The sequence below is a fragment of the Malurus melanocephalus genome, unplaced genomic scaffold (genome assembly GCF_030028575.1).
Source record: "Malurus melanocephalus ecotype Western Australia unplaced genomic scaffold, MMel_1.1 scaffold_598, whole genome shotgun sequence".
NCBI classification, from domain to species: domain Eukaryota; kingdom Metazoa; phylum Chordata; class Aves; order Passeriformes; family Maluridae; genus Malurus; species Malurus melanocephalus.
Genome location: NW_026623830.1, coordinates 1 through 24,332, shown reverse-complemented (window position 1 = coordinate 24,332; position 24,332 = coordinate 1). Strand labels below are relative to the sequence as shown.

At 38.9% G+C, this 24,332-nt stretch overlaps 3 protein-coding genes across 3 annotated transcripts; 2 read left to right on the top strand and 1 right to left on the bottom strand.

Moving 5' to 3' along the window:
* Positions 1-13,857: 13,857 nt before the first annotated feature.
* On the top strand, positions 13,858-17,391 carry LOC130583552 (ASNSD1 upstream open reading frame protein-like). Its single transcript, XM_057382998.1, has 4 exons — positions 13,858-13,968; positions 16,122-16,175; positions 16,659-16,734; positions 17,321-17,391. Exons 1-4 carry the CDS (start codon positions 13,894-13,896, stop codon positions 17,389-17,391), a joined length of 276 nt encoding a protein of 91 aa, XP_057238981.1. The 5' UTR covers positions 13,858-13,893.
* Positions 17,392-17,413: 22 nt separating this feature from the next.
* Positions 17,414-21,233, top strand: LOC130583550 (asparagine synthetase domain-containing protein 1-like). The gene is made up of 3 exons (XM_057382996.1): positions 17,414-18,895; positions 19,887-20,068; positions 20,903-21,233. The coding sequence occupies exons 1-3, from the start codon at positions 17,414-17,416 to the stop codon at positions 21,162-21,164; spliced, it is 1,926 nt and encodes a 641-aa protein (XP_057238979.1). The 3' UTR covers positions 21,165-21,233.
* A 229-nt stretch (positions 21,234-21,462) lies between these two features.
* Positions 21,463-23,864, bottom strand: LOC130583551 (tRNA N6-adenosine threonylcarbamoyltransferase, mitochondrial-like). The gene is made up of 5 exons (XM_057382997.1): positions 23,623-23,864; positions 23,393-23,541; positions 22,707-22,837; positions 22,491-22,562; positions 21,463-21,627 (listed from the first exon to the last, which is right to left on the bottom strand). The coding sequence occupies exons 1-5, from the start codon at positions 23,780-23,782 to the stop codon at positions 21,537-21,539; spliced, it is 603 nt and encodes a 200-aa protein (XP_057238980.1). The 5' UTR covers positions 23,783-23,864; the 3' UTR covers positions 21,463-21,536.
* Between the last annotated feature and the right edge of the window lie 468 nt (positions 23,865-24,332).

Sequence of the window (24,332 nt, the reverse complement as noted above, 5' to 3'; positions counted from 1 at the left end):
AAAGCTTTATGCTGCCAAACTTACTGGTACCAATACTGAGCTAATGCTGTACAAGCTACCAACTCCAAGGAAAGCATATCACAWATGTCACWTTTTCCTCTAACCTTTATCAGCAGYTCATTGGCTGCAGAGTGAGAATACACTGGTCAGTCTATTTTTTGTTCCATCACAAGGAGTTTTTTTGTCTTTCCAAACAAGTGCATTTTTTGTTTTAATTTCCTGTGCTATAAAAAGAGAGATATTTTCTAAAGTCTTCTAAAATTTGTGAATGGATAGTGTCCGGCACAGTAAATTCAGAGCACTGTCATATACAGGCATGTCTAGTTTTATGTCCTCCAATTTTTTCATCTATATTTATGTGCCACTGAGAGGCTGAATTCAAGAGTATCAGTCAAGTATTTTGAAAACTTGAAAATGGAGACAGCATTCAATGAATTTGCTTATTAGTTTCACCACATGCATACTGCATAAAGTTTAACTTTACGGAGAGGCCAGGGAACAGGAGRCAGGGAACAGTGGTGTTATTATGCCCAGAGTGATATTAAATTAATAACCATTATAAGCAGATGATACTTTATTAGCTGACTAATTTTCTTTTGGCTCTTTGTTGAGAATTGGTTTTATGGGAAATGTGTCATTCAGTTTACAGATCTATTGTACTAAAAACGAGCTCCTTCTCCAGTGGTACCACTAAGGTTCCTTTGTGGCAGGATGCTGAGCACTTCTTAAAATCTAAGCAAAGTTTGCAGCCAGTTTGCAGGATTGATGGGCCATGATTTTTTCTTTATGAGGAAAAGTCACACTGTTAACTCGTGAAACATTTGCACACTGTCCACAGTACTGGGTGCTCCTCTGGAAACAGAGCTGTTGGACAAACTATTGGGGCTACCACTCTTTTTCTCCTGACCTCCTTGGTTACTAAACATATATGTGTATATATATATATATATATATATAAAACCACTAGCTGTTTGGTTAATTCAACCACCACTTCATATGTATAGATATATAGATATAGAATTAGCTAAGAGCATTGAAGCTTGTCACATTGAAAACTACTGACAACTAATGTCCAGTGTGTCTGATGTTACTATAGTTCTCCCAGGGAAAGAAGATCCTTGTGTAATGACTAAAGAGGTGCTAAGTTTAGTCAGACATCACTTTCCCTGAAAGTTCTTCAGAGCCCTCTCCCCACTGCATGCCTTGCCACTGTGTTTGCCACGTGCTTTCTGATATGCAACAGTTTTTTGGTGAGCAATCTACACAAGAATTGTGGGCTGAAGTGCAGCTGTTGGAGCAGTGACTGTACAGCCATGCAGCAAAGCACACAGCTGCAGAAGCAAATGAAGGGAGAGTGGAATGAGTAACAGTAGCATCTGAAATGCAAGATGCAAATAATTTGTTTAGAATTAGGTGCTAGAAAAAAGTGGAAATTAAATAACTGCTGGAGCAAAACAATGAAAGCAGCTTCACTGGCCAGGTCAAAGGAAACAGTGTGATAAATGCATGAAAGGAAGAAAAACAGATTAATTATCTCAGTAGTATTGTCAGCATGAAAGAAGTAAGGAAATTAACTTCAGTAATTAAGCATACAGAAGAAAACAAGGCTTCCTGCAAATAAAATGGATATGGTACACACTGTCCTTGTTCTCTCTCTCCACTATAATTYCACAGAAGTTAAACAGAACTTCTGTTGCAGCCTTGGGGCCAACTGATAAGTATAATCCTTGTGCTSGAGATCAGTAAATATGGGAAATGGGGTTTAAGTAGCATTCCACACAGATACAAGTCAACTAACAGAAGCAGGAGATGTGAGCAGGCCCTTTGCAAAGAAGGGTAATCAATTAAAGGAAGATCTTGCAGGTAAACATGAGGCTACATTGTGGTAGGGGCCTTGTGAGACACTAGACACATTCAAACTTTCCTTGATCTCAAAGTTTTGAATTCTAGGACAATTCATGYTGGAAAAGATTTAAGAAGGTCTCTTGTCTAATACTCTGCTCCAAGCAAAGYCAGCYATGAGATCAGTTTACTCAAAGCTTYATCCAGTTAGGTCTTGAAAACCTCCAAGGCTGGAGACTGCAAAACCTCCCGGGACAACCTGTTCTACCACTTCCCTGTCATCATCTACATCTTCTTTTATCTCATCTGAGAAATTAATTAATGCTTCCAGTTGCCAGATATCTCCTGCATCTGTTCCTGGTTCATCATCATTGATAGTGGCACCTTAGAATTTCTTTTGTGCTAAGCAGGCATAACTAGCAGATTTTTTTACTCAGTTTATACAATACGAGCTGTGGCATTGTGAGGAGAATAAGAAACAAGGAGGATGTTGCTGTGCTATAAACTCAGCCCCCCACCTTTGTCCAGAGGATTGCAAAGCATTAGAGGATGGCCATGTTATGAACAGTCTTGCAGYTGGTACACTTAAATTCTGTAGGTTAAAAGGCTCTAGAGTAGTGCTTTTGGGAGAACCCTCTGACTTCTGTACAAGCTGAAAACATTCTCATTGTCATCAGAACAAGRATTTCAGTCCCCAGGGATGTTTTATGAAAGAAAAGAAGCAGCTACACAAGCATTCCTGCTAAAATAATCAACAAAACAGTAACTAACAGTAATTGGAGTTCATGGCTGTATATTTTGCACCCTGAGAATTGCAGCGAGTCAAAATGAGAGCAACAGCTGTGGAAGTAGTTAAGTCATTAGGGAAAATAGAAAAGGACAGCAAGATACTCTGTGATAAAGATTTTTATTCATTTTGAGGTATGCCTTTGTGCCCTCTGAGACAGAGGTCAGGTTGCTCATCAACTCACCAAATCAAAAATCAGCAACGTCATTTGGGTACCAAACCAAACAATGATAAATGTTCTTCCCACACCTATGCACAGGGTGTGGCACTCTGGTCTTTCATCAAATCTCTGTTTGCAGGAAAACAGCTTGCTAGATAAAGCTACTGCCTAGTAAGAGCCTTTCATAATATAAACTTGAAATCTGGCTGGATTACCCAGGAAATTTCCTCCAGTTAGTAATCCTTCCTGTCTGATGTTGGCATGTTTTGTATCATTCTGTTGACACTGCAGTGTGCTCAAGGACAGAATATTGGCCTGATTACACCACATTCCCTCTTCAGACATAATGCAGAATTTTCAGTCAGGATGTTGCAGCTGTTCCACYGCTGTGCATTGCAGTGTTATGCAATAATTAAGGCCAGGAAATGGAGATTACTTCATACCTAGTGCCGAGTGCGTGATGACTTTTAAAAATCCTCAGAAGTTTYATTTTACAATTAAACAATAAACAAATAAATACACAAAGCAACAGCACTGAAGTCAAACAGRAAGCCTGCTTAATGAYTTTCAAATGTGAAGAACTGAATTGYRGTTTAATATMAAATCACAGTAACACATGGGACAGGAGTTAACTGAGTTAACCAGAAATATTTCGCYTATTGGGTCATGCAGAAGATGCTCCACAGGCAGTGAGAACTACATGATCCCAACACAAAGAACACTGATGAGAAATAAACCATGATGAGTTAAATAAAAAAATGCTGAGAAATCATTTTCCTGTGCATGAGGTCTATTCTGCAAATCGAAATTGGCAGGTATATAATAAATAAATCCTTGCAAAAGACCTATTTACTATCTACAGATAGATTGTAAAATCTTACTTTTAAAGATAAACTAGTTTGAAAATCCATTAAAAATGAGTTGCATTAATGTCTAAGCAAAATTTTCTGTAGCTATATCTCAATAAAAACTGCAGTAAATCCTTCAGTGGACAAACAAAAAAAATGTTCTAATGCTAAAATTCAAATGCAAAGAACTTTAGAGAATGCAGTTATTTTTAATTAATCATACCAATCAGCACAGTGAACGTCTCAAAASTGAAGATAATAACCAAAGCTTAGCATTGCCAACTGCCTGATACAACACAACTCAGACTACACTGGCATTTGTGCAATTGCTTTAATACTGAACAACTAGCAGTAGCTAGTATGGTGCAAGACACTATGCCATTTTGTTGTTGCTGCTGACTTCTTAAAAGGAACATTTGATCCTTCAGTATAAGATCTATTGGATTCACCTAAGCTCCTGACATTCTGGCCTGCCCTACTACAGCCGGTACTACAGAGCAGATTTCAGTAGATGTGCAACTCACTTTGCTTTTGCACACAAAAGTACAGGAGACTCATGGGCTTAAATTAATTCCCTTTTGACACTTATTGAAGCATGAGATTTCATTCTCCTCATTCAACTGTACTCTATGACAAAAAATATCATTAGTGCTCAGAAAAGTAGTCTATTAAAAAAAAAAGCATTTTAAAACTAAGAATTTTTGTGGCATTACATTTCATTTACCAATCATATGTATATTTCAGTTCTAAATATATTAGAACCCCACCACCCATGAGTGCCTTTTCTGTTATAAAATTAAATTAAGAGGCAACAATCCCTACTATTTGGATGATCTTTCAATCATTTTTCYAGTTCTGATAGAATTGTAAATAATTCTCCCACATGTCAAACACACAGTACCAGTGAAGTGTCAGACCAGAAAGGCAAATACTGTCAACACTGTTAGCAAACATCTTGCCAATCATCTAGCAAGTATTTCCTCATTTTTGCTCTGCATAGGGCTAGATAAGTAGCCAGAATAGATGGTGCAACCTGTCATTAGAAGCTCTGCTGGGAAGAGGCTGAATACTACAAACCTTYTCTTCCTCGACTCCCCCAAATCACTTCCCTATCTATGTGTTAGAACACAAAACCTTTACCCTCAGTCTCCTCAGCTTTGTCCTCAGCATCAGAATATGAGACACACTCACAACTCTGCAAGGGCTGAAAACTGAATTGTCTGGTAACTAGAGTCAAATCTTCAGCTTTCTTCATCAGCTGCATGCTTGATACAGCCTTGTCAAAGAAAAATATCTTTAGTTCTGAAAATCTAAAACCAGTTTGAACACTGAATATACTATCAAGATAACATATTGATACTGAATATGCTTGCTAAGATAAATACTAAGATAYCCTGCATGGCTTTGGAGCGGAGTAGTGCCAGAAGAAAATAGCAAACTGCAGTGGTAYCAGATGCATATTTAGGTATGATTCATTACACATGAAATTGCCCCCTTTGCTATTCTGCAAACTTGCACACACTTAAATTTATACAAATAAGACCTGAAGTTTGATTAAAGTTAATGAAAATCCTTCAGCAGCAGAGGCATTCAAGACTGTGCTACTTATATTCCCTGCAGGGGAATGCAGTAACTCAAACAGTTTGTCACCAGCTAAACCTTGCTAATCTTTCTTTGTAATCAAGTMATTCGATTCAAATTATCTACAAGAGGAAAGCAGCAGAATTTAGCTTTGCAGAGTATTAGCAGATACTGCAAAATGCAGATATTCACATAACCAAGTTTCTCTATAATAAGATGATAATGACTTAAATTACAGTTTAAAATACTAAATATGAGTAAACAAAAAAATTCCTTTTTACAGTTCTTACTCAGAGCAATAAATGCATTTCATTTCCCAAAGTCATCTCCAAACAAAATTTTCCAATTTTTCAGTCATTCAAATAATGTATTTTATTCTCCAAGGTGTTTGCTGTTAGCTGTTTTATTAAAAAGATAAACATAGAGCACTAATGGAGGAAGCATACAGTCTGCTGCAGTCTTGTTTAGTGCATGATTGAGAATAAGCCTGACAAAGTCTCCTGGCAACACTTTGCAAAAAGACACAGTAAACAAATAAGTCTAAGTTACACGAACAGTAACTGAATGCTAGAGCCTTCATTTCTTAGCCAAAAATACTTCCAATGGCTCTATGTACAGCTGTGGAGTGGCTGCACCCATTGCAGTAGGAAATATATAGGCTGTATGCAGCTGACTTATTTAACAGAACATTTAAAAGTCAATTAAATACTTCAGATAAAAAGTCAATTAAATACTTCAGATAAAAAGTAAAATAAAAAAAAAAGCAAGAGCAATTATTTTTTCCTCTGATTTTTAAAGAGATCATTACCTCCTTCAAGTTAATACAAGTTTTTAATCAGATATCTTCATGCAATCTCTGCAGTAGTGTGTAAGTAATAGGGTAAATCTGATAGTTGCAAGGACTATGAGGTCTTTTCAGCAGGTGTTGACCAAACCTGCTATGCTTTAATTGTGCTGATTACTGTMTAAATTCTAGAACAGTTGTGACAGATTTATCATTTTAACTCTGCTCACCACTAAGCCAAGCACATTCTGTGACACTGCTGTTCAGGGGCTTAAATCTAGGGGTTTTTTTCTTATTGGGACGGAGAATTCAAGAACCTCTACAGTCAAATCTTAACCATACTCTGTGTCTGAGAACTGCTTAAATTTTGAATTGTATTTTAAGCTCTGAACACTGTTCATAAGAGGATTTTGACCAATTGATTATCTCCTGGATAAAAATTTTCAAAAATTTCATTGAGGGTGGAAACAGCAGAGAAGGCTAAGAAGATACAAAGAAAGTAAAAAATAGTTGCCCATTTTCTCTTCTTTAGAGAGAACGTTCATCCTTTTGGACTGGAATAATTTAAAAAAAAAATGTATGCTCCTTCATTACAATTATTGCCACACCTCCCTTTTTATTCTGGTCTGGAGAGAATCAAATGTAGTCATCTTGTTGATGTTGCTTGCAATTTTACCACTTTACTGGCCACTCTAAATTTCCTTCCTTCATGCCATGTAAACTGATGCTGACATGCCTATCACTTCAACTTATTGAGACTGTAAGCAAAATTTGGCAAAGGTTGTTTATTCTAAATTCAGTATTCTTATTTCTGACTTCTACTGCTAATCAAGGTCACTATTTCTGAGTTAGTCTGTGTAGTTACACTGATACTCTCATATTCTTTGTGAAAAGGTTTTAAAARTTTGCTTTAACAGTATTAACTGAACTTACATTGTTGTGTAAGCTGAGATATAAATTTAAGGGTCTGGTTTTGGGTTGTTTTGTTTTCCACACAGCTACTGTACTCATTTCTGAAGTGCCAAATATCGGTACCTTTCTTTCARGAAATGTCAGAATATTTATAAAAAGGGTGTTCCTCGAATGTTCAGTGTTACAAATGGTATGATTTATCTTGGCTATTTCTCTCACATATGATAATGTATGTCATTGGCAGAAAGACCTTCATTCTATTACCTAAATTACTGTTAAATTCAGAGCCATGGGCAATGTTTTGCTAAATATTCAACAACTAAAACACATGCCAAGAATTATGCAATGATACCTCTACCTACCTTGTGGTTATTCTTGCTCCAAATGATGAATTACTGTTCTAAAAAATTGGGACTGAAAATATCAGGAATGCGGAAGCATTACTGCATTATAAGAAACTGCATCAGATACAGATAAGGCAAACATTCAAAGCCTATCAGCATTTACATTGCTGGTTTCTTAGTTCTAGTGGTTCTGCCTTGAAAGACAAGGAAACCATTTGAGGGCTATTAACACTGTCTAAAACATGAGGTTCTTACACTTCACTGTAGCTATAGCCTACCCTTTTGCACTGCCATAGGCTCTTCTTCCTTAATTGTAACAGCTGTAACTACTTCAAAAAGTCTGTTAAAGGTGGGAAAGAGTATGGGATCACTGATGGGGTTTCACAGGGGAGTATTTGGGGAAAGTAGTTAAATCTCAGTGATGTTTAGACTTTACATAAGATGATAATGATAGTAAAGCTAAAGGCACAGCAACTTGCAGCCAGGGAATTTTGCYTTTTTTCATTTTATGTCAAAATGAYAAATGGAAATGTTTTGTTCTGTGATAACCCAAAATAAATGTTTTATGAAATCTTTCCTGTGAGCTTTTCTGTCAAAGCTGACCTAGCTGTGGAATGCTTAGTCTGCTGCTCCATGAGAACTTGATCAGAATATTTTYCTTCTAGCTACTGAGATAAAGTGTGTAGGCTGACAAGCAAGCACGAAAGTTTAAAATAGTCAACATAAAAACCATGATAAAATTAAAATAAATATGTATTTGCCATTCAGTGCAGTGAATGTTTCTATAATGGGTGATTTTCTAACTATGACTTCATAAAGCAAAAAYAGCCCCATTTAAAATATAAAAATAGTAATTTAAATATAGAAACACTAATGCTCCTAGGTGGAACATGTGAATAAAAGCCAGGACCTCCAAGTTCTAATCCTCACCCTGCCAACTCATACAGCTTTGGYTTACATTTCCTCTCTATATTCATCTATCTCAGGCAGGCATTTTGAGTTTTATGTACCCTTAAAGCACTAAGTATCATATTCACCTTAAAAGGATGGTGAACAAGTATTACCCTCAAGACTGAAAGTTCTACTAAGCATTCAGTTATTTGGGTCCCAGGTTGTTTTGCTACATGTGCAGGCTGATTTGAACCAAAGCTTCAAGTAGAGAGGAGAAAAAAAAATACCAAAAAAAMCCCAAAAACCTTGACAGGAAAAAGGACATTGGATAATGGGGTAAATCAGAAGCCTCAGCATAGCCTAAGACAGAAAGAATGAAGTTTAAAGATAAGTGAAGCCCAAAAAGCTGTTTGATAGCATGGCCTCTGGCACATTAGAACTTGAAAACCTAAGTGTTTCCTTTCAAGTAACTCCTATCTCCAAACCTGGAAAAACAATCTCCTTCCTTGGTGACCAAGTAGCTCTATTTGCCCACTAGCAAGAGCTAAGTCCAAATGTACATGGCAATGAGAACAAAGGCACAAAAAGCACTTGAGAGCAAGACATTTAGTAAAACATCTAGGCAAGATCCTAATCCAACTGGGCATCTTAGAACAAACAGCCTTACCTTCACTCTTGCCTCAGAGAGCCTTRCAAAGCTATTATACATTTCCCCCTTTCTCCAGCCTGCTCAGACATGTTCTGTTCTGCCCAAGCGCACACTTAGGCAGGTCCATCATGGCCTATAGAACATGCTTTATGGGGCTGTAACCTATCTCAGCCAAAATTACCAAGTCCCTGGYTCCAGGAGATCCATATTATGGGAGCAAAAGCAGGCTGCTACCTCCATACCTTCAGCCCATTYTGCTCAGGCCTGCCTACTCCTTCAAAACAATTTAATCTCTGCATTTTATCTTCCAGAAAATATCAGKTGTACATAGTATTAAACACAGTACTTACTGTCATGAAGGCACTCCCAACAGGAAAGAGAAGCAAGCCTGTAATTATCCCTCCAGTATTCTCCAGACTTCCTAGCTCAGCTTCCAAAAAGCAGACTTACTGGACAGGTTGACTCTTCACTCAGAGTGTTTTAAGTGCAGTTCTCTTTTCCTTTTCTCATTAGGCAGAAATATTAGCACTAATCTGGTTTTATATCAAGATCCTGGATCCAAGGTGATGCAAATGAGGCATTGGTCTATCCAWTGTTCCTGAGCAGTTCTAAACCTCTCATAACCCCGCTCTTTGGTGGCACCAACAGAAAAGCTTCCAGCATCCAGGCACTAGGTTTCCATCTTCATACTGCAAACAAAATGTTGGTTTTATAAGAAAGAGCACTTAAATTTTTAAGATCCCTGAACATTCACTGCTCAAAATGTGTTGTATCTAGAACTCTGATTCCATAKTCAAACTAGATGGTTACTGCAGTAAACCTGTGCATTGGCTATTCAGTGCATGTGAGGGGCTGCCTTTGCAAGAGACAAACCCAAATCTTTTAGTTCTGCCTAAGTGAAACTGGCACTAATGTGAACTTCTTAATTCTCCTTTAAAGTCTATGTGCACAACAAACTGTTCTGCACTAAGGAAGGAAAAATTATGAAAATTAAAGGTCAAACTCTCTCCTCAACTACAGCAACATAAGACCTGGAGAAAGGCTCCTGTATCTTCAATTTTACATCGAAGAACACAGAGGAGACTTGGAAAAGTCTGGTTTTATATTCTCTCTTACTTAAATCATCAGATGAAAGACTGCTGGGAGCAATTTACAAATAAGCTGTTTGGTTCAGCCCTTCTAGAAGCTTGAAGTTAGCAATTAGATTGTAAAAACTAATGAGAGACTGATGATAGTTCTCAGCTATTTTCACAACAGCCTTAAAATCCTCCATGTGAAAGTGATGAAATTTTGCTTTTAATTAGAAAATTAATAATTCTATGCTCATGAACTAAACAGAATTTTTGTGCAAAGGAGTTCTCAGAGTGCTTTAASAGTTTATCAGAAGTGCTGAAAAAAAGTGACTCTACTTCAAGACCATAAAAGTRCTCAGACTTCTTTGTTTACGTGCAGGATTTTTAAAGTAGAATGATTATACACTTTGCAAGGTTTCTTGTGTAACTGACAATCGAGATACTTAACCTAAGGAAACAAACGGCAGCTTTGCCTAGATTCCGGTGCACAGATCCAGATCTGTGATTGTGTAAATTAACCTAACTCCCTTCAAACTCGATGTCTCATAGAAATTAGCARAAGGATTACCAGAAAGCAAACCAAACTAATTTCAACAACTTGAATTTTCTTAGACTGGTATTAATTAGGAATTTATTACAATGTACATTCAACCGTGAAACTAACACAGAGATCTATGTTCTACATCTCAGAATCTACTCATKTGGATTATGATGAACAATGTCTGAAAACACAAAAAAAAAAAAATAAGATCAAAACTGAGGATGTTCCAAAAGAATCAAAAATCTGCACAAAAGCAATATCCTCTCACAGTGCTTTCCCCTTTTAGAGACTCCATCCTGTCTTACATGGGTGGCCCCATTCTTTCTTTGACTGTCTCCATGCAGCCAGCACAGTTTCAGCTTGCTCTCTTGTGGCCAACATTAGAGCTACAATTGTCCTGGTGCAATTCCCTTCCAAGGACCTCTGTGAGTGGTTCTTCCAAAGCATGACAAGTTTCCTCAGATTACAGTCACTTACAGCTGAACCTCATAAACCACTCAGACTTGAACCAACAACCGATTATGGTGGCTTAACATGTTACCAAGCATCAGCTGAGAGATACAGAACCGAGTACATGCAGATTTCCAGCCCGCAGTGAAACAGGGAAACGTGGCACTGCTAAACCTCAAAGGCWGTCCCAGTCCTACCCTGTGCCTCTCACAGCTGTAAAATCCTCTGACACAAAAGTACTGCCAACATCATGAACAGAGGTCTTCAGGACTGMCAGTGTTTTCACAAGATGTCCTCACATTTTAACAGCAGCCTTTTGGAGCTTGAGCTTGGTTATTTGAGGATACTGTTTTGGCCATGCATTAGCTAACAGCTGATGGCAACGTCAAMGACTTTCTGGCATCGGTAACTACTTCATGTTTTATAACTGTTTACATTACTTGTTGGGTATATTGTGCTGTTTTGCATATTTTTMAAGATGCCAGATGCTGAAAAGACAAGGACTTTAAAAGACTGAAAAACTAATTGATACTTTATTAACAATGTGTCAGGTGTTATCAACCTCCAAAAATACTTCTATGCTAGTAAAGACAATTTAGAGCACTAGAGCCAGCACAGACTGAAGCAGATTGACCAGAGAYGTGAAACCGAATGATATTGCCTACTTAGCTGTCAGCCAGATGAGCTCGAAGTCACCTCCCCAGCTCTCAGGAATAACAGTGTGGGCACTCTGCAACACCAGAACTGCAGCAGCCCTGAAATGAGCTTGAATGGAGATGACACCACTCTGCACAGGGAGTGAAAAGGTGCTGACTTTTTCCTCTGCTGAGTTGCAAACACAGCTGCTTATTGTGGGTATGACTGTAATTTCAGGAGTGACCTTGTCCCAGGAATTAATTCATTTTTAAAAGGACCTATCAAAAGCTCACTCCATTTCAAAAGAATCACCAGTCTGTGATAAGACCAGAAGTAAAAATATTCCACATTTGCTATTATGCCTCAAAACCATTATCATCACTCTTCTGAACCAAGCAATAAAACTGAGTGATGGATTTTTGATTAATAAACATTAACTGTATTTATTACTGAACATAAAAAGGATAATTACAGTACAGAAATTATACTTTGACTACTGGGTTACTTGATCATCAACCTTTGTAACATATGAACAACAAAACACTTGGGCCGCGGAGGGCTGGGAGTTATTCAGATTAAACAAATTACTCAACAGAACAACAGTGACAAACTACAAAGCACACTGAGTAACAGCACCAGAACTGTTCTCTGTGACCCAGATAYGTATATTTCTTGTAGAATTTAAAGGAGAAGTCCCAGAACCACTCCAAGCCCTAGACAACAGCTCCCCAGCAGCTTCAGTTGCTCTGCTTTGGGATTGCTAGAATCACACCAGCACTGCAGAGAAAAATGGATCAGCTCTCTCAGCTGTCCCACCACACAGCCCCACATGCAGCTGTGATGATGCAAGGCTGGAGGCACAAGGGTGAGTTTAAAGGTGGAGGCAAGAGCAAGACTGACCTTTCAGGAAAAAGTTTGTCTTCCTGCTTAAAGCAAATCAGCATTATGTTTGCAAGTTARTGTATTGTCAAATATTCTTATAGCCAAATTGTCTTTCTTCATGCTTCTGTTAGAAGCCAAAATCCTTATTCTTTCTGTACCACTGCCAAAAATTGTGATCAAAATCACAGACATTGCAACCAAGCTCATGGMTACCACCAAAACAAGGTGCGATCTWGCTCAAAAACGCTTAAGTATTATCAAAATGTACAATGTATGATTGTGTGAGCCATAAAGCGAACAAAAGTTAACACTCCTACCTCTTTTACTAAAGTTGCAAATATTTCAAATGGTTTATGAAGATTTGAACTATATTTGCACTGCTATCACTACCAAAAGGACTACAAGCAGGATTGATATCACATAAAATCCTACAACTGGGAAGTCTGTATGTTTGGATTACTCTTGAGTGTTTTGAATAATTATACAATATTTAAAAAGAGGGGATAAAAATGAGACAATGATGTATTTATAAAGACAGGAAGATACATCACTGCAACATTTCTATAGGAGAAATGTTAGGATCATCTTGTGCAGCCTGGCCTTGAGCACATCCAGGGATGGAGCAGCCACAGCGTCTCTAGGCAACCKGTAGAAGTGTCTCACCACCCTCCGTGTAAACAATTTCTATCAAGTATCTGTCTGCCTTCTGCCAGTTTGAATCCATTCCCCCTTGKCCAATCACTACATGTTCTTGTAAAAAGTCCCKGTCTTTCTTGTAGAAACATATCATAATGAACGCAATGAAATATGTAATCTTAATACCTGTAAATAGTGTATCATTCATATCTCCCCTGGAATACCTTTAGGCAAACCGCTTAAAGGGGTTTGAGAGCCAGCTGCCCGACAGCAGCCCAGGTTCACACCACATCAACCTGCTCCTTTCCTTTTCCGGGTGTTCCGACACACTCCACAAGAGGCACAGTTTCCAAGCCTCATTGCAGACATTTTTCCCACCTTGGGCCTGTCGCGCTGCGCTCCCAGACACGGTGTGACACGGTGTGACACGGTGTGACACGGTGCGACACGGTGCGACACGGTGCGACACGGTGCGACACGGTGTGACACGGTGCGACACGGTGTGACACGGTGTGACACGGTGTGACACGGTGCGACACGGTGCGACACGGTGCGACACGGTGTGACACGGTGCGACACGGTGTGACACGGTGCGACACGGTGTGACACGGCTCCCGGGAGCTCTGCGCCACCAAGGACGGGCAGTGCAGTCCTGGCTTTCCCCGGGCGGGGGCGCGAGCTCCCTCAGGATTGGCGCCATCCGGCTCGCGCCCCCGCGCGCGCTGCGCTGCCCCTGCTGATTGGTGGGGATCCGCGCGGCCCCGCCTGCGCGCATGCGCTCTGCTGCGGCCGGCATTAGTGGCCGCGGGTCGGTGTGTGCGGGCTTGTTGCCTCAGTCGCTGCTGTCGGCTCTGAGCGCCCGGTGCCCGTCGGGGCCATGTCGGGCCGCCCACCGCGGCAAGAGGACGGGGAGAGCGCAGCGCTGCGCCAGAAGGAGGAGCTGAGCCGGCGGGTGAGCGGAGGCGGCCCTGTGGGGCCCTTCGCCGGCGGGCCGGGCCGAGGCGCGGGCGGCCCCCGGAGCCTGTCGCCTCGGGTGCGAGCAGCGTGGGGAAAAGGAGGGCGGGTGCTGTCAGGAACCGGGGCTCCTGTGCCTAGGGTTGCGCTTTCGGGCCCTGAGAGCGTCCTGCGTGTAGCGAGCCCGTGCCGCCTCGCTAATAGCTCGCTTGTCAGATTGGCATTTTGGGACTTGCTGCTTCAAGTTGAGTCTGAAATGTCATGTGAGGTGCAATGAGACTTTTCTCACCGAATCACAAAATATCATGAGTATGAAGGGACCCCCAGTGATCGAGTCCAATTCCTGCCTTGGACAGGGCAGCCCAAGAGTCACACCATGTACCTGAGAGCGTTGACCAAAAGCTATTTGAGTTCTGTCAGGCTGGTGCTGTGAGCACTTCTCTGGGGAGCCTTTTCAGTGCCTGACCACCCTCTGGGTGGAAAAACTTTTCCTGATATCTAATCTAAACCTCCCCTGGCACAGCTCCAGGCTATCCCCTGTTGTACTGTCACTGGTCACCAGGGAGAAGAGATCAGTCTTTGCCCCTCCACTTCCCTCATGAGGAAGTTGTCCACTGCTGTGAGGTCTCCCCTCAGTCTCCTCTAGGCTGTACAAACCTAAGTGCCCTCAGTTGCTCCTCATATGGCTTCCTTGTAATACATACTTCACCTTCATCTGCCCAAAATGTCCCAAGGGATTTCAGCCACAGAGGCTGGAGTTCCTCATCTATCTGCTTCCTCCTCACTGATGCCCATCTCTTTGGTCCGTGTGCAATCTGCTAAGCCCTGTGGAACTGCTTTTGCTCAAAAAAACATCATAGCAACCTTCTGATAGTTGAAGGAGGCCTACAGGGAAGCCAGAAGAGGGGCTTTTCATAAGGAACTGTAGTGGTAGAACAAAGAATTATGGATACAAATTGAAAGAGGGCAAATTTGGGTTAGATACTAGGTATAAATTCTTTACTGTGATGATGGTGAGGCASTGGCACAGGTTGCCCAGAGAAACAAGCTGTGGATGTCCCAACCCTGGAAGYGTTCAAGGCCAGGTTGGATAAGGCCTGGAGCAACYAGATCTAGCRGGAGGTGTCCCTGCCCCATGRCASGGAGRTTGGGACTAGGTGATCTTTAAAGTYCCTTCCAATCCCTTAACATTCTATGATTCTATGAAAAGATTATTTCTGTATGGCCATGTTGCATAGACACAGTGATGCTTTTATTTGCCTGGGAAGCTGCAAAGCTGGGCTGTCACAGAGCTCCAGGTTGTCATTAGTGTTGTGGTAAGTGGCTCGTTTAGTCCATAACAAAGGGTGGCACTGCTGCTTTGCCTTTTGGTATTGTAGACACAAGACACTGACATAGCTGCTGGAAAAGTTTACTTTCAGTGTGCCATATTCAGTTTGGCCTAGCTCGCTCTATGGCCGCTTCTTACTGTTGCACCAGTTCCAGGAGACACCAAGAGAGAACAGAAATCCATATTGTTTGCTTCTAACAAAAAGCATTCAGTGCCTTCTGTTCAGAATTTGTTGTAGGTTTGGCTTTTATTACAAACTTCTGATAACTCTCTAGCATTCACAGTGCCATTGTAAAAGAAAATGAGAATATTTGCCACATCTATCTGTGCAGAACATAGTAGTAAATCCCACTAAGGAAGTTAATGTAAAAATCCAGAGCAACAGAAAGGCTCCTATTGCTCTTAATACAGTTCTTATATTAAATCTACAGATTTTTACTAATTTCATTTTGAATCTGGAGCATWCCGTGATTATAAARTGTATKCTTRATATTATGCAAAATTTTGTTTTCTRAAGTTATTTGATGTTGCATTAGTTGTGTACATGTTCTTGGGGAAAAATGTGCTCTCTGATTATAAATAGCTACACTGGCTTCCCAGAGGCTTTTGAGGGTAGGAAAAATACCAATGCATGTAAGATAACCTGTTTCTACAGAAAGTATGTAATTTTTACATTTACTTTGTCTTGAGTGATTCATTTGGAGAACAGCAGCTATACATGCATGTAGCTGTCTTAAGACATCAGTAGACATGTTCACCACTAGGATTATAATACAGTCTTGTTTTTGTAATTAAATTCAAATGCATCTTTTGCCTTTCAGATTAAAGAGCAGAAGGTTGTAGTCGATGAGCTTTCTAATTTGAAGAAGAACCGGGTAAGATTTTATAAATTTGCTTTTGACTATTTCATTTTAGCAGAGAAATAAACATAGAGACAAGAGGGGAAACAAAATCAGAGCATGCTGTCTTTAGTTTGTTTTAATACAGGTTTTAGTGCACATGTGGTCTGCTGTTCTCAGAATAATTTGTCCTACAAATGATTTGATTATGTGTGTTTGTGCAGTAAAACACAGTGTGTTGTTGGGGTTTTTTGCTTTTGTTAATGTTTTATTTTGGCTATTTCATTAAGATGTTTGAGCTGATCGCAAGGATTCATGAGGTATTCTTTTTCTGTGCATAAGCTTAAAATAGAATGTGATCCCTCATGAATAAGGAAAAGAGAAATTCAGAATTGTTGAGCATTGCGTGGTTTTGATGGTACAGCATTAGAATGTTGGTTTTGTCAGGGCAGAATTTATCCCTTCATGGCTCCAGAATCTGCTGCTTTCACTTCATACAGTGTTGTTTTTGTTTTACAGAAAGTTTATAAGCAGCAACCCAATAGCAACATATTCTTCCTTGCAGACCGAACAGAAACATTGTCTGAATGCAAAAGTAAGTTTGCAGTGTAAAAGTATATAAAATATTTTAATATTTAAAAGCTGTATTTGTATTTCATGTATAGATATATATATTTCATGTATATTTCAAAGATATATTCAAATTAGAAACTGGTAGCTGTGTGTCAAATACAAAGTAACAGAAGAATGGATAATAGAGGTGGTGATGATGGAACAAGCATTAGAAAAGTATAAATTTAGAATTATAAATTTAATTTTCTGGATTGAACAACTGCTACTTCTCTTTGCTTTGATTTAGGTTCATCTGAATTATACTGATTCTGATTATTACATAGCCAGGAGTTGGTGATTCCCCCATTGCACTATGTCTCTCTTTGGAAGAAAAAAAAAATCATAATCTTTATATAATTCAGAGGAATAAGATACAGTGAGCTTATGTAGCTTGTGGTAGTAATGATAGAACACAAGCATAGCATTTGGTTAATTACTGTTTTATGTTTATCACTGTAATTGAACAAGTGGCTGGAATTACTAATTTCTTAGATATACTCTTAAACTTGTCTACTCATAAACTTTCATGTTTATGAAATTGATTATTTGTATCATTTTCTCTTACACAGATACATTAGATGAATTAAAGAAGGCACATCAGGAGCTGGAGAATTCAGAAAAGGCAAAAATCAAGAAATAGTTACAGTGACTTCCATGCTGCAATGTGTGGAATTTGCTGTGTTGTTACCTTGTGCAGCCAGCTTGCAATTCATGATTTCCTTAACGAAGACATTCTCTGCCACCTGAGAAGAAGAGGACCAGACAGTAGCCAACAGTTGATAAAAGCTGTGTCTGATCTCTCTTATGAATGTCTGTTTTCAGGCCATGTACTTCGCCTGAGGGGACTGGTGACTCCTCAGCCTCTGGAAGATGCCAAAAACAATGTTTTCCTTTGGAATGGAGAAATTTTCAATGGAGTGCATGTAGGAGATCTAGAGAATGATACTGAAGTAATGTTTCATCATCTGGCATCATGCAGCAGTGAAATGGACATTTTGTCACTGTTGTCATCTATTCGGGGTCCCTGGTCTTTTATTTATTACGAAGCTCCCAGACACAGTTTATGGTTTGGTAGAGATTATTTTGGTCGTCGTAGTTTGCTCTGGCAGTTCAGTAATGAGGCTGACAATGCTTTCTGTCTCACATCTGTAAGTGGTTATTCTAAACCAGGCAACCAATGGCAAGAAGTCCCAGCATCTGGAATTTTCAAAATTGATCTCAAAGCTTGTGCAACAACTAAATCTTTGTCTTTAACATTGTTTCCATGGATGTACAGCTGCACAGAGAAATCAGTAGAAGAAACATTCATTAATGTTATTGACCAAGTGTCAAAAGACTTACCAAACCACATAACTCTCATGGTGAATAAATCAAAGCTGTGGCTTAGAGCACCAGTTATCCCCTTAAACAAAACAGTTTCTGAAACCTCAGGTGACTGTCCAGACTCTAATTCTAGCAACATTAATCGTGTGGTCTCTGTAGAAACCCTTCAAGATTTTCTTGCAGAGGAACACAAGAAAACATTAGCTTGTCAGTTTATTGATGTTTTAAATGAAGCAGTCAAGAGACGAGTTCTATGCCTCTTTAGAGCCCAAGACCAGGTAACAAGAGACATTCCAAGCATGTCTCATACGAGAGCACATGTTGCAGTGCTCTTTTCTGGTGGCATTGATTCTATGGTTATTGCAGCCCTGGCTGATAAACACGTGCCTTTGGAGGAGCCAATTGATCTTCTCAACGTAGCTTTCATGATGAAAGAGCAAGCTAAGCATAAGGGTACCACTAAAAGGCCTACCAGCCATGAAGTACAGCTTGATTTGCTTTGTCCTCAAGAAAGCTGTCAAGATCTTGATGCTAACACTGGTGCTCATTTATCTTGCTTTGATGTTCCTGACAGAGTCACTGGTAGGGCAGGACTGAAGGAATTAGAAGCCATTAACCCTTCAAGAACCTGGAACTTTGTGGAAATTAATGTTACACTAGAGGAATTGAAAGAAATGAGAAAACAGCGCATCAATTACTTAATCTACCCACTGGATACAGTCTTGGATGACAGTATTGGCTGTGCAATTTGGTTTGCTTCCAGAGGAGAGGGCTTCATTAGTAACCAAGGAGAACTGAAACCATATAAAAGTCCTGCAAAGGTACTAGTTTTTATAGTTTTGTTTTCTGCCTTGTGTTTGACCTCTGTAAAAACAGTTTTGTTGATTGAGAAATCAGCCGGTATCTTTGCTATTCATAAGGCTTCTGAAATTCAGTGTCAGAATGTAGAATAGTTTTATAATATTTGTGTAATTCAAGAGTTAAAAATCACATTCAGTTCTTCTGTCATGTGCACAGCTTTTCAGTGAACTTGGGTAAGAATCAATGTGAATAGGAAAAAAATAACCACCATCTATCATTTTTTATTCTGATTTCTCACTTCTCTATTTCTGATGGTTTGTGAAGGGAAGAATGAACTGTTTAATTCCAACTGTTGAAGGCACAGTAATGGGCCAGATGTAMTAGTGTTTTTTCTCTTGATAACATTTTACTATACTTACTGAGTAGTATAAGCCATTTTCACTTTGTGTAATGTAGTTGTTACTAACCCAGTAGCTTGTGAATGAATTGTACTCTGGGTGTACATTCAGGTAACTATTTACCACATATGACATACACAAAGTCTTTGGCAATAATTTTTTTTATAAAGGCTGGTATTGAATGAATGCTGTTTATTATAATAGAAACTAAAAAAAGACATTCTTCAAATCTATGTATTTGTATATATATTACATTATTTTGATGTTTGTTCCTTGCTCCACTAGCAACATTTATGAGTACTTTTAGGTCTGTATTTTTATACGTACAACATTATTTTGATGTTTTTTCCTTGCTCCACTAGCAACATTTGTGTGTACTTTTAGGTCTGATTTACAATTAGCATGAGAGTCAGACCTAAAAGTACACGTTTCAAGTGACTTTACTGGGAATTGTTTCAGGCTTTATAAATGTGTAAGGCACATCCCATCATAATACGTAATATTTTTACAAGATGTGTATTAAGATTATTCTCCAGAAGATGTAGTTAACATTTAAGATCTGTTATATATTAACTTGCAGAGACATTAGATTTCTTTTATTTTGTTTCCTTAGGTTGTGCTTACAGGAATTGGAGCAGATGAACAGCTTGCTGGGTATTCTCGACATCGTGTTTGTTTTAGAAAAGATGGCTTAGAGGGTCTTAATAAAGAACTTGAAATGGAGTTGGGTCGCATTTCTTCTCGAAATCTTGGTAGAGATGACAGGATTATCGGTGATCACGGAAAAGAAGCCAGGTATTACTGTTTTAACATGAAGCAAAACTGGTTTTGCCGGTTAGATGCAGTTTTTAACACTCTCAACAAAATCTTAATTGAAACTTCTGTGTGTTTTATTGTCTCTAGTCCTATTGCAATTTTTTTGATGTGTAAAAGTGTTGTGAAGTTTTTTGATTTTGTGAAAAAAGTGGTCTGTATCACACTGTGGAAGAGTTACTTAAGGAAATTTAGCGACTTGATTTCCATCTAGAAGTTTTAAGAAGCAGCAACATACATTGAAATAGGCAGATTCAAGCTGGTTTTATAATTCTAAGTGCAAGTATTCTGCACAACTCAAGTGTTCTGATGTGGACCTTTGGGGACTGTCTCTGGAGAATGACAATGTAACATATAAGCTGGTGTTCCTGTCCACACAATAAAGGCATGATCAATATCCATTGCATTTCTTGCTGTTAAGTCTGAAGAGCTGAAGAATCATTTTGTGTCTACTTTCTCCATACCACCATGAACTTGCAAAAAATTCCTTAGGTGTTGTCCAGGAGCAGAGGCCACTCAGGTGCATGAAACGTTTTTTTCATGTGATTTTTGTGCCTGTGTTTTTCCAAATTGGTTCTTAGCTGCACATTTTCAGTTCACCACAAGAACAGTTGCAGTGTTGGATGTGCAGTGCTATTAATCATGCATGTCATTAGGTATGAATACCTGTAATTCAGAAGATCAGAATTTGTTGTGTCAATCTTTTTGTTTCAAAGTTACAGTGTAGTTTTACAGTCTTTGCATGTGGTAAAGGGGAAAACCAAACTCTTTCTATGAAATTTTCAAAGGGTCTTTCTCCATGTATATTTCTTTCAGGTTTCCTTTCCTTGATGAAGATGTTGTTTCATTCCTCAATTCTCTGCCCGTCTCAGAAAAAGCTGATTTGACTTTACCTCGAGGAATTGGTGAGAAACTGATTCTGCGCCTTGCAGCCAAGCAGTTGGGCCTGACAGCCTCAACTGTTTTGCCAAAAAGGGCTGTACAGTTTGGATCTCGGATTGCAAAACTAGAGAGCAACAGTGAAAAAGCATCTGACACATGCAGCAGACTGAAGTTACTTTCAGTAGAGGAATTGTAGAGCTGTATCTTGAAATGTTGTACTTGTTCTATATGCAAATTCAGTAAATCTTAAGAGTTTTCTTAGAATGTTTGGTCTGTTCTTTTTTACACACTTGGACATAATTATTAATAATCAGAGTTTTACATGTATATGTATACGAGGGACTCACTATGAATGCATCCCATGCTTTTAATTTTTTTGTTGTTTTAATACTGAGAATGCTTAGTTTGGAATAGTAACTGGAATCACTTTGGTGACAGCACACAGCATTGGTTTCTCTGACAGGTGATTTTCAACACTTGTAACCCAAGTACTGTAACTCAATCTAACAGCATTGAAACAGTTTTTATTGAACAACTTATAGTTGCAATTACTTTGTTAAGTTAATTTTTAAGATGCCAACCATCGTATCTTTTTTAATTCTGGCACCTTGATCGAATCTTCTTCAACTCTTTTTGAAATATCAATTCCAAGGGGAGCTCTAGAAAACAAAATAATGTATTTATTAAAAATTAACATTATCATTGCAGTATCACACAGATATACAGCTTTAGAGACCTTTTTTACAATTAGCATGAGAGTCAAAGTATTTCTGTACATTCCTGCACTTATAAAACTGTTACCATTAAAATGGCCTAGCTGAAGCTGTACCTGGAAACATCTTTACTGTGAGGAAATATTTGCATTTGTAGCCTTTCCAAACTCTAGAAACAGAGTTTTGATTTCCAAGCCATCTTCTGGGGATGCTGTTTTACTTAGAATCTGATTTTAGTTGATATTTCATTTTATATCTTGCTGATGAATGCAAAACACACTAGAAATTCACAAGTATCTCTTTTTTATGATAATCTTAAAGTCTACAGCAAGTAAGACTTAGTCTTTTATTCACTGAAATATATACAGCAAATTATTTTTTAAGTAGTTTATAATTTTTCATGGGAAAATAGTAATTTTTTTTTTGTATTGAGACCATCCAAGTATGTTTTCCTGTAAAGGGAAAGGGAAAAAACTTGCAAAAAATCCCAGTTTAAGACCACTGGGTACTTTTGAAATTTAGTATTTTGTTTAGCCTTAAGCCTATGATCTACACAATCATAGTAGGAAAGCTGGTGTTTGAAACATATAGAACTGTTACATGAATGGTAAATTAAGTTTCTGAGACAAAATGAAAATAAATGCCGACTGGGATAATTTGTATTTAACAACCACTTTGAAAAGCAATTTTTAACATTTTTATGTGCTGCAGAGAGACTCCTCAGCAGCTTGTGCCTCTTTTTGGTGTGAACTGCCTCCCCTTTCGCTGCCCACAGTGAGGAAAGAGACTGGGAATGCACAGTCACTCACCTTGGTTCATAGCGGACGCCATCAGTACTGTGCAGAACGCCCAGTCCTGCACGCAGCCTTTCAATGCCATTCCTGAACAAGAAAGCAGTTATGCAAAAACATATGTCACAACCCTGAATACGTGCACRTGGTTCAGTCACCACTAAAAGAGRTTCCTGACTGATCTCAATTTTAAACAACATTACAGGAGCACATGCAAAGAGAAACAACTCTTACCATGCAATCATAACACCATTATCAGTGCAGAGTCTTGGAGGAGGACACAGCAAAGCAAAATCATTTGCATCTGCCAAATTCTGTAGACCTTTTCGGATATACTGATTACTTGCAACTCCTCCTGATACAACCTGATAGCATTTCAAAAAGAAAAAAGGCATTAACTCAAAAGTACTGATGGGTTACACACAACTAGCATCCTGTTTATAAAAGGGTTATCAGTTGAAGTTCAAAGACAGTAATAAATGCCGCATTTGTAGATTAAAATGTATCAAAGAAGAGTATGCTAAGTGATCCTATTATGCTAAAAGACTTCCCTGAAACTTGTCAGTCTAATGGAAGGTGTCCCTGTCCATGGCAGGAAGGTTGGAACTGGATGATCTTTAAGGTCCCTTCCAACCTAAACCAGTTYATGGTTCTAATAACTAGAACAGCTGTCAAGTATTGGGGGGCACAGGGTCAAATTACGTGGCCTGAATTGTTATGGGAAGTTAGATTAGATGCTAAGAACATCTCTCTCTAGTTTCAAACCCACCTAAATATTTATATGACTATAGTTCAAACCTGGTATTTTAACTATGATACATGAGATCTTCCTCACCTGTCAAGGGAGAAAGTACAAGGCATCTGCATCTTCAAATGATGTTACAGAGTCAGATATAAAAAGGAGAAAAACATATACCCACCAAAGTGGCATTTTTTGATGGTAAAATGCTGTTTTTGATGCAGAACAGCATGGCTCGATATGTCCTCTGGATAATATGAACAGCCACTGCATGCTGTACAGCAGCAGCAACATCCTTAACACAGGACAGGATCTCACCTTCTTGAATACCTATAGAAGTATATGATCAAAGGGGGGTTCCTGTGTATAGGCCATCAAAAGCTCAGTTTGTATCTGATTGCCTAAAAATACCTTCTTCTTTTTCTTTTTGTACAATGGCATTATTGACGAGGTTCTGAAGTCCAGAGAAGGAGAAGTTGCAGTTCCGATAGTGCTGCATGGGCAGCCGGAAGGTGAGCAGCTCCTGGTTCCCAGTTTGAGCCAAGTGTTCTATGGCCTTCCCCCCAGCCATGCTGTGGCACTCTGGGTGCTTTCTTAAAGACAGTCTTCGTGCTACCTGAGGAGATGATAAACAGACTTGGGATCAGTTCCTCTCCATCACTGTATTGCAATCCATGGAGCAAAACTCGACACCACAAAATCCAATCCAAATTACAAACAGGGCATGATAAGGATAAGACGTAACATCAGCCCAGCGTGGTTTTATTTTTCCCTGGAGTATTTAGAAATGCAGTTCTAGAACAATCTGGGAAAACAAAAGGATCAATAATTTTGCAAGAAACATTAATTACTCCATTTTTAAGCGATAGGAAATACACAGACTGCCATACTGTATTATCAGATACAAAGGAAGTTGGTTTCAACTTTTGAAAATCCCCTTTCTGACTCCACACACTTCCCCAATGTTTTAATAAATATGCACAAATACTATTTTAAAACTCTGTGTCTGAGAACAAAGCCATAAGTGACCAATTTTACAGACTGTACTCAGTGACCCAGAAAAAAATTCTGAAAGCCAAACCATGCTTTCCAAACTGTAAAAAATAAATTTAGTAAGAAAT

Excerpts from the sequence above, each read along its gene's own strand:
- LOC130583552 (XM_057382998.1), top strand. The coding sequence starts at position 13,894 with ATGTCGGGCCGCCCACCGCGGCAAGAGGACGGGGAGAGCGCAGCGCTG. Across the intron at positions 13,969-16,121 it reads AGGAGGAGCTGAGCCGGCGG|ATTAAAGAGCAGAAGGTTGT; the intron begins GTGAGCGGAGGC and ends TTTGCCTTTCAG. Across the intron at positions 16,176-16,658 it reads CTAATTTGAAGAAGAACCGG|AAAGTTTATAAGCAGCAACC; the intron begins GTAAGATTTTAT and ends TTTGTTTTACAG.
- LOC130583550 (XM_057382996.1), top strand. The coding sequence starts at position 17,414 with ATGTGTGGAATTTGCTGTGTTGTTACCTTGTGCAGCCAGCTTGCAATT. Across the intron at positions 18,896-19,886 it reads CATATAAAAGTCCTGCAAAG|GTTGTGCTTACAGGAATTGG; the intron begins GTACTAGTTTTT and ends TTGTTTCCTTAG. Across the intron at positions 20,069-20,902 it reads GATCACGGAAAAGAAGCCAG|GTTTCCTTTCCTTGATGAAG; the intron begins GTATTACTGTTT and ends TATTTCTTTCAG.
- LOC130583551 (XM_057382997.1), bottom strand. The coding sequence starts at position 23,782 with ATGGCTGGGGGGAAGGCCATAGAACACTTGGCTCAAACTGGGAACCAG. Across the intron at positions 23,542-23,622 it reads ACAAAAAGAAAAAGAAGAAG|GTATTCAAGAAGGTGAGATC; the intron begins GTATTTTTAGGC and ends ATACTTCTATAG. Across the intron at positions 22,563-22,706 it reads AATGGTGTTATGATTGCATG|GAATGGCATTGAAAGGCTGC; the intron begins GTAAGAGTTGTT and ends TTTCTTGTTCAG.